The 15,287-nt window shown below is 35.4% G+C and overlaps 1 protein-coding gene across 1 annotated transcript in view; it reads right to left on the bottom strand.

The window, feature by feature from the left end:
* PCDH15 (protocadherin related 15) overlaps positions 1-15,287 on the bottom strand; it is a 784,172-nt gene that overhangs the window by 589,899 nt on the left and 178,986 nt on the right. Inside the window, exon 5 of the mRNA XM_059397646.1 lies at positions 12,943-13,098. Coding sequence (XP_059253629.1) covers positions 12,943-13,098 — 156 coding nt within the window. The remainder of the gene's footprint in view (positions 1-12,942; positions 13,099-15,287) is intronic.

The following is a 15,287-nucleotide window of genomic DNA, read 5'->3' on the forward strand; positions in this document are numbered from 1 at the left end:
CTCAATAAATGCTCAAGGGGTAAAGAGAAGAAAAAGAAAATATATTCAAGCACAGTGATTTGCATTTTCACCTAAGGTTTCTCAACAAATCAATGCTTCACAAATCACTAATAAAAATTTTGGGTAAAGGTTTGAAGAGACTACCATTACCAGTAATGAGACACATTGATATGGTGTGTCTTTCTTATTATGTGCTATGAAAGACCCATATTATCTTTGTGGTATTCTTGAACAAAATTTATAACATGCAGAAATATCAGGTAAATGCAAATTGAGAAATATCTATAAACTGTCCACTCCTGAAAGTTATTAAAGTTGTTAAAGTCAAGGGGATATTAAGGACCTAAGGCTGAGATTATAAATACATGCCATCTAAAATCAATGTTTGATCCTAGCTAAAGTCTTTGACCTATAAAGGACTTTTTTTTGGGGGGAAATCAGCAAAAATTAAATGAGGTCTATAGATCTATACATGATATGTAATATATATTATGCATATGATTATGTGGCATATATACACATAAGCAATATGTATACACATATATCTATCTATCTATCTACTAGAGAGAAAGGTAATCTGATCAGTACTTCTCACAACTGTCAAGGTGATCAAAAACAATAAAAGTTAAAAATTACCACAATCTAGAGAAGATGAAAGAGATACAATACCTAAAAGTAATCTGGTATGCTAGACTGGGTCCCAGAACAAGAATAAGGACATTGGGTAAAAACTAAGGAAATCCAAATAAAATGTGGATTTAAGTTAATAATAATATAACTGTCCGTTCAGGAGCTTTTTAAAAATGTACCATACTAGAACTAGAGGGTACTATACTAAGTGAAATAAGTCAATCAGAGAAGGACAATTATCATATGATCTCTCCGATATGAGGAAGTTGAGAGGCAGGGTGGCGGGGGTTGTAGAGGGTAGGGAAGGAAAAAATGAAACAAGAGGTGATCAGGAGGCAGTCAAACCATAAGAGACTCTTACTCTCACAAAACAAACTGAGAATTGCTGGGGGGAGGGGTTAGGGGTAGGGTGGCTAGGTGATGGACCTTGGGGAGGGTATATGCTATGGTGAGTGCTGTGAAACATGTAAGCCTAAGGATTCACAGACCTGTACCCCTGGGGCAAATAATACACTATATGTCAATTAAAAAAATGTACCATACTAATAAAATCTGTCAACAATAGGGGAAATTGGATGTGAGTTGTATGGTGTTTCCTTTCTTCTCCTAAAATGTTATTTAGGTCTAAAGAGTTAAAACAGGCCATTTCCATAATCACATTCATTATTACAAAATCCAAGACCTGAGCATGTCATTTATTAAAAGAAAATATTTTTAAAATAATAAAGCTTGGCTCATTTGTATTACATTTAGTTTTTTAAATGTTTATTTATTTATTTAAGAGAGAGAAAGAGAGAGGGGAGGGGAGGGGCAGAAGAAGAGAGAGAATCCTAAGCAGGCTCCACACCCAATTTGAGCCAGATTTGAGATGCTTCAAGGAAGATATTTAGCATTAATAAATGTACTTAATAAATGACAACTGTCATGAATTATCAGGTAGAATGGTAGAATGAATCTACCATTATCATTATCATCGGCCTTTATTCCATTCAGTGTTAGGAAAAATGATGCCACTCAAACAGCAAGGAGATCTGCATAGATACCTTACTGGGAACAAAATTTGGATAAGAATAAATTTAAATTCAATCTGGTGTGAAATTGCTTCTTAATGAGTATGCTTAATAATACAAAAGTAAAAAGAAATACTAGAATTATTATAAATCTGAACTTTATAGACATTTAAGCTGTTAATCAGGACATGATTTATGATGTATGAGTAATATCAATAATTATGAAAAAACTTGATTGTCTCTTAAACCCAAGGTAATTTCAACTGTAAACCTTCACCTTCCTAAATTGTAAATGCCATTTTAAATTTAGATTTATGGAACATCCTTTTAAGTTTCCTATTATTAGTAACTTAAAGAACTCAATCAAACACAGATTTATTAAATTGGCAGGATGCTCTTGGGGACCATTGGCATTGAGCCTCACAAAACTGTGCATGCAGAAAAATCTTGTAGAGGAAAAAAAGGACACTTGGTCAAAAGAGAATCATTAATTTCACTTAATCAATAGGACTTTAGTTTTTCTGGGATATGAGAAGTAAGGTAAATATTCTCAAGTGGTATAATAGTCATAGCTGAATAAACATGTAATTTCCCCCTATAGTTATGTCAAAAGAGCAATAATTAACATAAATATGTGTTTTCCCCCAAGGGCCATGTAAAAAGAACTATAATTCTCATAGCTCATATTTACCAAGTCAAAAAAAAAAAAAAAGTGGATTTTTTTCTTCTCATCGCTGTTGGGTAATTTAAGTAATTCATCACAATAATCCAGAAAGCTCTTTTTTGTTTCTTTAAAAATGTCACCATGAATGAGCTTCTTTTCAAATTTAACTCAAAGCAAGTTCTTACTCTCTAGGTCATCCTTATCTCAGGGACAAAGTGAACATTTATGTTAAATAATACTTTCCTATTTCATGGTTGTACCATTCATGGCTTACTGATAAGTCCAAGCACAGGACTCCTACAATGTTCCAGGCACTGTTCAATTCAACCAACAAAACAAAACACTGACTGTAATAAGGATTGCATTCTAATTTGGCAGATACAAAGGAAACAAATAAACAAATAAATACATACACAATATCAGGTTTAAATAAGTCCTATAAAGGCAATCCATTTCAGACTGTCTCTTGGAATAGTTACAAAAGGGAAGCCTGGATGGCTCAGTTAGTTAAGCCTCTGCCTTTGGCTCAGGTTGAGCTCCTGTTGAGCAAGGAGCCCCTTCTCCCTCTGCAGGCTCTGCTTGCCACTCCCCCTGCCCCTGTCCTTTGTACTCACACACTCTCTCTGTGACAAATAAATAAATACAAATATTGGGGAATAAAAAAAGAAAGTTACAAAATATACAGGTACATGGTATATGCTAAAATCCATGGACCTCCATTTCTGATTTAAAATTTATTACAGGTATCCATCAAACCCTATGAAGTAGGTATTCTAATATTTTTTTCATTCCCATTTTTAAGGAGAGGCAACTGGAGCACAGATAAAATATATTTATTTTTAAAATAAATGATAGGGGCACATGGGTGGCTGAGTGGGTTGGGGTGCCCAGATCTTGGTTTTGGCTCTGGTCATGATCTCAGGGTAATGGGATTGAGCCCCATGTGGAGCTCTACACTTGGAGGGGAGTCTGCTTGAAGATTCTCTCTGCTCTACACTCCTGTGTGTACAATCCCTCTTTCTCTCTCTCTCAGATAAATAAATAAATCTGAAAAATAAAAATAAATGATAAACCAACTCTAGCATGGTTGGACATCTGGGTTGTCTCCAGTTTTTAAATATGATGAAAAAGTCTTAAATAAATCTTCATGTATATATGTTTTGGTGGACATATGCAATAATTTATCTGGGGTATATACATCAAGGCAGAATTGCTGAGTCATAGCATATTTACCTGTTCACTTTTTCTAGGCACTGTAAACAGATCTCCAGTTACCTGGGTCAACTCACTCATCCACCAAAAATGTATGAAATCTGTGGTCACTCTCTAACTTTACCAATACATGGGGCTGTACTTCCTTTATATTAAAAGCTGAATTTTGTTTAAAATAAATAGATATAATTGAAACTCCATTTTGGTAAAGCCTATGAAAAAGGTATTCTTGTTAAAATTCATTTTTTTTGTTGCTTGTTTTTTAAAAAAAAAAGTTTAAAAATATTGACTTTGTCCCCTGCAAACTCATTAAGCTCATTTTAATTGTAATAATTTATATGTTTATGTTGGCTTCTACATATACAGTAGTACCATTCACAAATAATGAAAGCTTTAGACGTCATTTTCTAAATAAGTTGAGAAATTTCTAATTTGTTCCTCTTGTTTTTGTTAATTTTAAGCTAAGCTGCACAGTGACTAGAAAACATGCTCTGTGTAATTTCAGTCATTTGGAAGATGGCGACACTTCCTCTATAGGCTCCCATTTGGTAAAATCTTGTAAATGTGATATGTGCTTAAAAGGAAGGAGCTCCATGGCTGTTGTGTGCTTCTTCCCTGAGAATCTACCAGGTTAGGTCTGCTAATTTCACTATTCAAATCTTCTATTTCCTTACTGTTATTTCCCCATGGACGTACATTGTCAGTCAATGAGAGGTTTCACATTGTGAACTGCTGTTCCCTGTTATGAATGTCATATCTTGAATTATTTTTGTTTAACTTATCATGTATACTTTAATTATCTCACAGATCAGTCAGAAGTCAGAGTCTCACCAGACTTAAAAAAAAAAAAAAAAATTGTCCTCGGGGCTGGATCCCTTTTTGGAGATTCTGGGAATGGATTTACTTCCCAACTCATTCTGGTAATTGGCTGGTCTTCATTATCATTGCCACTGTAGAGCATTATTTTTGCCCTCCTGGTGCCTAGCATGGCTTCCTTCTCTGCTCATAGAATGTTTTCGCTGGCTCATGGTTCCATCCAACCTCAAAGCCAACACAGGGGGTCAAGACTTTTTCACACGTACTCCTCCTGGATCCCTTCTTCATCTGCTTCCTATTTCCTGCTTTCTTTTCTCTTGATTCTCAGACTCCAGCCAGAGAAAGTTCCATTCTTTTAAGTGCTCAGGTGATTAGGCTGGATCCACCAGAATAATCCAGGATAACCTCTCAATTAACTTCCAGAACTTTAATCATATCTGCAAAGTTCTTTTGCCAGGGATTAGCATGCCCATCGTGGGAAGCTATTATTCTACCCACCTCAGGTTTTCAAATCTCCCTCGATGAGAATGGATTTTTCTATTTCTCCTTTAATTCTTTCAATAATTTATTATTTCTGAGGCCATGTTATTAAGTGTAGTTTAATTCATAATTGCTCTAACCTTCTGGCAAATTGAATCTTGATCATCAGGAAAAGTTCCTTTTATTCTCTACCAGTGTCATTTGCCATAATGAGCCGTTTTGTCTGATAATAGTACAGTTACAACAACTTTTACATAATAACTGACTATGTGGTATATCTACTTCCATCTTTTTATATTTTAGCTATCTGAGTCCTTATATTTAACTGGGTTTCATGCATGTTGCCTCCATGTGGCTTTATTTTTTAATTTAGTTTGAAAATTCACATCTTTCAACATTTTCTCCTTTACTTTTGATGTCATTTTTTAACAAGATGGTTTAAATCTACTCTTATTAAATGTTTATATTTTACTCTGCCTATTCTGTTTCTCTTTGTCACCTTGCCTTACTTTGATAGGTTAATATGTATATTATTCATTATTTTATTCATGTTCTAGTGAATTTCAAGTGAATTTATCTCACAGATACTGGAATTCATCAAATCCTCCCTAGACTGAAATCTGCTTCCCCAAAGTGCTCATGTCTAAGATATTATTTTCTTGAGTACCACCCACTGCCCTACTACAAGCCAAATTTTCAGAATCAACCTAAACAAAGTAGGGAGTGTCTACATCTTTTTTCCTCTACCCTCTACAGTCAACCAGCTCTCCTTCCTGTGAAGCTTTCCACCTGGATATCCTTCCTGGGTACTCTCATTGTCTATTTCAACTGAAGGCTTTTTCCCTTACATTTCTCTGGCTCACCTCTTCAACGTGTTCTCCATCCGGCTGTGCTCCATGAATCAGCACAGCTGATGTACTTCCATTGGTTAAGGCATCCGTGCCCTCCTTCTTAACTGGCAGTGCCTTCAGGATCCAGCCCCTACTTCTTCTTCACATTTACCTCCTCCCATTCTGTCCCTCCTCATTTGCAGCTTTTATACAGAACTCCTTACAACTAAGTCAATGGCAGTACAGGAAAATAAAATCTACTGAATTAAACAAAATGTAAGTAATAATAGGAACTGTTTACCAAATAAATTCAAAATGTCATCAGGAGACAACAGTGTTGATAAAAGACATGAAGTATGTATTTCTCAGGTCACAATAGAAATATTGTAACAATACAGTGGCATCAAATTTTATTTAACATAATTTTTATTTACAGAATGTTGTTCAGTTGCCATTCTGTAGATCAAAAATAAATAAACATTGGCAATTGCCTTGAATTCAACCTTTTAATTATGTTATAATGTATGATGTACATAATATGTGATTATGTATCATATACATATATAACTTCTGAATAGTATTTTTCCAAGTTTCCAAGTTAATCAAAAACTTAGAAAAATATATATGTATGTATATTTATATATATATACTCACTAAGTAAATACTAAGTCTGATATATATTCTTTATCACTGTATGATATCCTTTTTTAAAAAGAAATATATTGGGGTGCCTGGGTGGCTCAGTGGGTTAAAACTTCTGCCTTCGGCTCAGGTCATGATCCCAGGGTCCTGGGATCAAGCCCCGCGTTGGGCTCTCTGTTCAGCAAGGAGCCTGCTTCCCCTCTTTCTCTGCCTGCCTCTCTGCCTACTTATCCTCTCTGTCTGTCAAATAAATAAATAAAATCTTAAAAAAAAAAGATTTATTTATTTTAGAGAGAGAGAACATGAGTGAGGGAAGGGGCAGAGAGAGTCTTAAGTAGACTCCATGCTAAGCACAGAGACCAAGGTAGGACTTGATCTCATAAGCCTGAGATCCTACCTGAGGCAAAACCAAGGGTCAGACACTTTAATCGACTGGGCCACCCAGGCGCCTGTATATGATTTCTTCTTAACATCTCAAGGGGAGTGATAACAAGGGTAAGGGAACTTTTTCAGGTAAGGCCATGTTGTAAATATTTCCAGCTTTGTGGGCCATACTGGCTCAGTTGAAGCTGACACCAGCTAGACCCCAGGACCGGACCTTGACCTCCCACTTGCTTGTACTCACCAACCTTTGTCCCACATTTTCCCTTTCTTCCCCCAGCTTATCTCTTAACTCAGACAAATGGAAACCAAGAAACCATCCCTCCTGCCCTCACAAGACCTGGAGCTGGCCCAGACCACCCAGCCACTTTGAGCTAACACTTGACTCATGCCTGTGCAAAGGGACGATGGAGTGACCGCTAGAATGACTGACAACTACATTTACCTCTTTACAACACTAAAAAATCTCTGCCTGCGGAGGAACTCAAGCCTCTTTACACAGTAGGCAATGTACATATAGGCAGGCTTTCTTAAGATGTAAGCATAATTTCAAAACCACAAAAGACTAAGTAATAAAATTGTTTTTTAAGGAATGAATATAGGATGAAATCATTACAATGGGTACAGTAAGAAAATAACAAAGAGAATACATTTTGTTTATTATTATTATTTTTAGAAACTGCCTATATTTCTGTCATTGATATTTGAACCTAAGTAAATAATCTAACCAAATCAATGAAATAAAACTACAAAATAGCGGGGCGCCTGGGTGGCTCAGTGGGTTAAGCCGCTGCCTTCGGCTCAGGTCATGATCTCAGGGTCCTGGGATCGAGTCCCGCATCAGGCTCTCTGCTCAGCAGGGAGCCTGCTTCCCTTCCTCTCTCTCTGCTTGCCTCTCCATCTACTTGTGATTTCTCTCTGTCAAATAAATAAATAAAATCTTTAAAAAAAATTAAAAAAAAAACACTACAAAATAGCAAAGCATAAATAACCTATAAGGCATAGAAACCAGTGAAATCTGAAGAAGGGAACATTTTGCAGAAAGCTACATTTTTGAACTAAGTCCTTCCCCATCTGAAGCTGTGAGATTACAATTAGTCTCAATTTGAGTAAAAGGATAGAAAATGTCACTGCAGTAAAGCACCCTACCTAATACAAAGCAGTCATGCACACCCTTTGTTGATTACGAATTACAAAACATTTTGCCCTCAGCATATTTCCAAAGCAAAGTAAAAGAAAATCTAAGCTATCTAACTGAGAAGCTGAAAAGCCATCTCAACTGAAAATCACAGGCTTAAAATAACTCAAAATTTAAATTCGTTCATTCTCTCCTTCCCTCCCCCTTCCTTCCCTCTTTCCTTCCTTCCTTTCAAGAGATCATAAACCATCCACCGATTGAGAGATGGCAAGGGAACATTCTTCCAGAAACGACCAACAAATTATCTCTAATAAAACACATCTTGTCACAGCAGCTAAGTACATTAAAGATGATATTTAAGGTGATAAAAAGAACAAATTAGTATTGACTAAAAAAAAGTACACCAACTGTGAAGAGATCATTAAAGACCAGGACAAATATAACCTCTATATAATTTTGAGATTATTTCTTTGCAGCTTAACTGTCTGTCTTGACTTGCCCTTGTTTGCTTTCTATGTCAAAAGTAATTTGGGGGGATGAGATGCATGTGTTATTAGAGACATCACAGCCTGAAAATATTTATCCCTAAAAATTGCTTAAGAATGATCATCTACAATTAGACCATGCAATCTGTTCTTCAAACCAACTAGACTAATTACTTAATGATACAACTGTCCAAAATTACTTGAGAGTCTTCAATTACCCAGAGAGGAAAAAATACTTGCAATGCCTGATGTCCTGCTCACAAGCAAGGAATTATAATTCCTTCTTTGTGTCCAGACACAGGCATTGATATTTTGGCAAACTCTTGAAACACAAATAGAAGAACATGTTTACAAAGAGTAAAAAAGACTGGCCTTTTAGGCAGCGTTGAATGACTTAAAATAGGCTCATACAATGTAACATTTCATTTAACAGTCCTCATTTTGATAGTAATGCAAAATATTTGAACATTTCCTGCTCTTACTAATTTTTCCATTTGCAGATATTTTGCTCACTCTGTTTTCTTAAATTCATTATAGAATATTTTAAAGGCATTCGACTATAACAAATAAGATAACTCAATAAAAACTAAAGCAACAACAATGCTCTAACATGGGAACTAAGCCAAAAAGAAGTGGAGATGGAAGGACAGACCTGTAACTCTGGACATATGGGATTTTCCTTCCATTAATGGTGTCCATCCAGTGCAGGGACCTGCTTCGTAAGCATGAAAACTGAGGCATAAAAGGATCTAGTTCAAAATACTAACTTACCTTACACAAAGCTAAGATGTGGGACTTTTCTTAACCTCAGGCTTCTTAACCTAGGACTTTGGTAGCCTTCTACACGTTAATGGCAGAGATGAGTGGTTGGAATAGGAATAGGACATCTCCAAGGGCTAAAATCCACTAATTTTTCTTCTAGAACACAGTACATAATTTCAGTGACATGTTTGCTCCTAATGCGAAAGTGTGATGGTCAGGCTATTCTTCTGTTTCACAGGTTAACTATGTCCTAAAATTTCAAGTTGTGTATATGTGTGTGTGAATACACATATGCACACATACATGTATATATATATACACACACATACATATATATGTGTATATATATATACATATATATATCTCAACCATGGGATACACAACATATGAAATATATCTAATTTAAAACTTAACATGATGCTCAGAATAAAGAATTGTATGTAGAAAATTTAAAAAATGAAAGTAATAATTGTGATTATAGTATTATGATATAATACTGTAAGTATAATCCCTGACACGTATTGTTAAAATCAGTTACTTGAAAGTGGTGACAATGTAGCATACACATGTCTATTAATAAGTAGTGAAGAAATTATTGAACCACAGACTTGGGTTTTATTCCCGTGACCAGTTCAGAGCATAATGTAACCAATTCTTACTCTTCCTCTTGGTGTCTGGTTTCTCAGGTTGAATAAGGACAGTGAGTCATCAGGACTTTAATTGTGGAAACTTCTTTCATAAATCTGTAATAATGACTTGATACCTGTCTTTTGGATTTTAATGACATGTATAATATTTTGACTTCAACACTCTATTAAACTGAGCAATTTTTTAAAATTTTTGAGAAAGTTTTAGAACCTTTTTGTCTTAACTGCATTAACTGTATGTCTTGTACTGAAAGGAGAAATCTCATGGAAAATAGCTTGTAATCTTGCATGTGGTAAAATCTATTTAATGTAATTTAATTTAAATTTATAGGCAGCCAGGCAGGAATGTAGTTATAGGACACAGGGATACACACACACATATGTGTTTATATTTATATACAAGCAGGATTTATATGATATATATGAGTGAGCATATATGCACACACAAAAATACATAGATACACATATGTACATATATGTGCACATAATTGCAGCCTATGTACAAACATATACACACAAGCCAATTGCACTAAGAGCTATGGAAGATCTACTTAAATATGTGAAGGATTAGAAAAAGAGCTAAATTTCATTTTTTCTTGTAATTATGTTTTGTGGTTTAAAGAAGCTTTTGGTTCTTTCCAAGCAAATAAATATAAAAGAGTTTAAGCAAAATCAAATGAGGGGGATATGACCATCGATTACACATGTTCTCAGGATCAAATCATGGAAGGTACAGCCATCAAATCCATGGGGTAGGAATGCCTCAGTGGACTTTACAGAAATGTGTGAGAGAGAATCCTATATGAGCAGGTTTGCAAAGAAACCCAGGCTTCTCCAAATAATGTTTAAGATAAAAGGTTTAACTTTTCTGTAAATTTGTATCACTCTAACTGATGTTTATCCAAAGTAGAAGTTTAGAGTCTGGATGGACTGAACATCAGTGACCATGAGCAGTCAGGGATGACTAAGCAAATAGGACATGGGCATAGTGGTGGAGTTAAACTTGAAAAGATGAATAAAAATAGGAGACTTGCAAGATGGGGAAGATTCGGTTGTAAGTACAGTGCATGGTGTGAACTTAGCCCTAGGAATGGAAATGTTTGTGAGACATGCAGAAATTAACCTGAACAGTGACACATTAACAGAGAGAATCTTACCCTAAGAATGCACTGAGGAAAGGTCAGATTATAGAAGGCCTTGAAAGTCAGCCAGTGGAGACAGATGACCTTTTTCCAGAAAATAATGAGAAATTTTACACAACTTCTGAATAGGGGAGTGATAAGTTTAAAATAGTACTTGAAAAGGTTATTTTTCAGCAAGGGGCTGAGAAGGTGGGAGGGAGGAGTGGAAGTAGTCAGATCATACAGGGCACTCTGATATTCAAACTGAACAATGTAAATTTCTTCAAAAAAAAAAAAAAAAACTAAAGATGGAACTCTAGGAACTGTTAAATGAGGTGCAAGAGTGGGTTTTACTATGAGATCTGATGTCTGACATTAATTCATCTGATACCAGTTTATCCACAGATGAAGTCAGCACTCAAACAAAGCCAAATCACATTCAAAGAGTGTATTTCAGATGCTAACATAATTAACCATGTGATATGGTCAATTACATTAATAAGCATCTGTCTGTTTTAGTAGGAAACTTTTAAATAAAATCACCTCAAAAAAGTTAACTTTGACCAGGAAACTTGACCTGTTAGCCTTAAAAGAAGAGTTCATGATTTTATTGTATTTTTTTTGTTGTTGTTGCTGTTTTTCTGTTGTTTTTTTTTTTTTTTTTAAGTAACTCAATCTACAAAGGCTTATGTTATAAGAAACAGAGTTTCTTCCTTTTTTTTTTTTTTTTGACTAGAAGAACATTGAGATAAATAAGATCCATTTTTTTTTAAATTTTATTCATTTATTTGACAGACAGACCACAAGTAGGCAAGAGGCAGGCAGAGAAAGAGAGGAGGAAGCAGGCTTCCCGCGGAGCAGAGAGCCCAATGTGGGCCTCCATCCTAGGACCCTGGGATCATGACCTGAGCCGAAGGCAGAGGCTTTAACTCACTGAGCCACCTAGGTGCCCCAATAAGATACATTTTAAATAATTTGAAAAAGCAAGTGTGTACAGGGTAAAGGCCCAAATGCTGTGTATAATGTCCCAAGTACTTGTTCCTCCTATAAAGCAATTATGGAGTTTTTAATGTTCAAATAATATCTGGGAGGTTAAAAAAAATCTACTAAAATATGCAGATAAAAATATGGTTCATTAAAATTAAAAATGTGATTCATTTCTATAAGTCTAAAATATGCATAGTAGCTGATACCAGAGATACATTAGAGACATTTTCTTAGTGGAATCACAAAAAAATTAGCAGAGTAACTACTGTTGTGTTTTTTTGTTTGGTTGGTTTTTGTTTTGTTTTTGTTTGTTTTTTTAATAACATGAAAAGGCTTCTTGACCCATGGATTTTGGCTCAAAGGGAAAAAGAAAAGAAAACAACAAAAAAGCACTAGTTCTAATGAAAGCAGTAGTACTTATAATTTTTAAGAATTAATCAGCATAAGAACTGAGTTGCAATTTATTTTTAAATATTTGCATATGCTAGAATTTGATTTTAAAATAAAGGAAATAACTTCAGGTGCCTGGGAGGCTCAGTCGGTGAAGCTTCTGCCTTTGGCTCAGGTCATGATCTCAGGTCCTGGGATCGAGTCCTGCATTGGGGTCCCTGCTCTGTGCAGAGTCTGCCTCTGCTTCTATAGCCCCCTGCTCCTACCCTCTCAAGTAAATAAAATATTTTAAAAAATAAATAAAAATAAAATTAAGGAAGTAACTTTACATTAAAAGAGTGTCAAATAGATAGTCTCTTCCAAGTATTTAATTCCTATCACCACCTCAGAGATATGGAGAACAATCAGTTCAAGAAGTTATGATGAGAATAAATAACTACTGTTGAGCCTCAGTAAATGCATATGTGGATTTGGGCATGAAATTGTCTGAGATGATCAAAAATACTGATATTTTGGTCATTATTATAAGCAAATCAGATTTTGCCTATAGCAAAATGAATTCCTGAGAGTTTACCAGACATCACCCAGTCTTATATCTTCTGAAGCATTATTCCTTAATTTTTTTTTAATATATCTGAAAAGTCAAACCTATTATAGAGGGTAGCATTATTTCCAGGCACGCATAGTGTCTAGTGAGCTGCACAGATCAATAAATAGGGCACAAAGGAAGAGTAGCTGGAGACTGACCTCATTCACGGTGGCGTAGTAGCTCTCGTGTTTGAACGTGGGTGAGTTGTCGTTCCTGTCCCTCACCACGATTCGAACTTCATGGTAGATCACAGTGCCCACCTTCCTGTTGATGCACTGCACTTGCACCACGATGGAGTGTATGTTCATCGGGGGCTGCAATACAGAAATCGGGCCTTTTGGTGAAGAAAAGCCTTGGGACAGAAGTGTCTCACTTATGGTCCAAGCACATTTGTTTCATAAAGTGTTCTATGCTTGTTCATTTGAAATAAGAATAATCGATAAAAATGGATCCATTTTCCATCTTTTAAGGATGAGAGAAGCAACTGTGATTATTTCACTGTTGAATTTTGCATCGCAGAATAACAGGCTCTCGGCAAGTGTGTGGACCCTCTGAGGATGGTGGTGAGCACAATCACAGAACCAGTGCAGAGACAGAGGGACAAAATGGAGTCTGTCCCTCCTGGAGTTAAGAAAGCAATGATATGAACTGTAAAAACGATGTGTTCATGGTAAAATCTCTGGGGAAGAGCAGTTGCATATCATGCATGCTCATTTACACTTTTGCTAAAATATGTTTATATCTGATAAAAATTAAATATAATCAAAAGAGAATCCATTCACAATCCACCAAACTTACTCGTTCTATACATTTAAATGCTTCTTTGTTGATCTTTCTTTCTCCAAATATACACCTATTACACATGCACACACACACCCACGGTAAATCATCCCATGTGTGTAAATATAAATTTATTAAGGCATTTTGGTGTATAATATAATGCTGTATCATGTGATTTAACCATACTGCATTATAAGTCCATAGCATAATTTCTATTGGTACAGACTAATAATAAGATATTCTATGATGTCCATTTTTATCATTATAAACCATATTTCAATAATAATCTATATATAAATATATGCCCACTTGTCCCCCTTTTAATGATAAATTCCTGAAGGGGAAAAGTATCATCCAAAGGGCACTTAATAGCTCAGGTCACATGGCCAAGAGGTTCCAGAATTGGGATGCAAACCTACATTTCTTTGACCCTTGAGTCAATGTGTTTAATGTTACAAAAATATTCCTTTGTGGTTTTAAATTCTTCTTCTAGCTTATAAAATTTTCCCTCTAAATACATCACTCTATCAGAATGACATATTCTGGCTACCTGTTGGAAAGATGAGATCTCCAGTCTGCTCTCTCCTTCCAACTTCTCTCCTCACTGTTTATCTTTCTTTATTGCTTTTCTCACCTGCTTCTTGGCATATTACACATTTTACATATTGATTTCAGTCTGCCTTCCTTCACTGGGCTGGAAGGTCCATGAACCTAGTGTTGGATGTTATCATGACTAAGGCTCTGTGCCCAGTAACCACACTGTGCCTACAGAAGGTAATCTGTTCATGTCAGACTGTGTGGCTTCCAGCCACTTATGGAGACCTACTAACCATACATTCGGAGCGAAATCGGGATAAAAATACCAATACGATGGGATCACCCTAAGGATCACCTGAGGTTACCCTAAGCCAGGCACACCTATAAACACCTGTATTTTTATTTATAACCCACGAAAGCAAAATGCATGGAATTTATGAAATACAAACTGATAATCTTGGATTATGAAATAACTTATTAAATTTTTGGATTGAAACTGATTTAAAGACACAGCAAGGGTCACTGGAGGCTAGGATACATTCATTAAAAATGTCACAGGCCACATTTCTAAGTGAGAAGAACACTGTAGTGACCATATTCAAACTAAAGCTAACTTTGTTGAATCTCAAGGTATTTTTTTACAGCCGGTAAAGAAAAAGGCATTTTAATTTATTTGTACCTAACTGAATAAATGTACCTAGATAGAATAAATTTAAGAATTATTAACATATGCAGGCAGGTACCTGGTAAAGGGCTGTATAGCTCTGTTTCCCTTTTAATTACTGACATAATGATGGCATTAAAGTCCTGTGTATAAAATCAGTAAATGTCACAAAGCTCAGAGGGATATATCATACATTTAATGATGAAAGGCAGCATTCAAAATCATTTTAATAAGTCAGAATACCAGGTTATATAATGATGTATTTTTACAATAATATCTTTAATTCACCTTGTTGGTATCAGGACAAACAACAACAATAACAACAAAAACCACCTTAATTACCCATGTACACTAAATGGCTATGAACATTCATGTGAAAATATAACAATGACATTTTGATGAGTAAAGGATGGGTTTATACACCGACACTGTAAATGGATTGCAGGGGCAGTAAAGTCATACAAACTTCATATTCATTAATAATATCCATGCAGAGATTGGTGGACTAGAGTGAGCACCATT

This window comes from Mustela nigripes, chromosome 4 (assembly GCF_022355385.1).
Source record: "Mustela nigripes isolate SB6536 chromosome 4, MUSNIG.SB6536, whole genome shotgun sequence".
Classification (NCBI taxonomy): Eukaryota; Metazoa; Chordata; class Mammalia; order Carnivora; family Mustelidae; genus Mustela; species Mustela nigripes.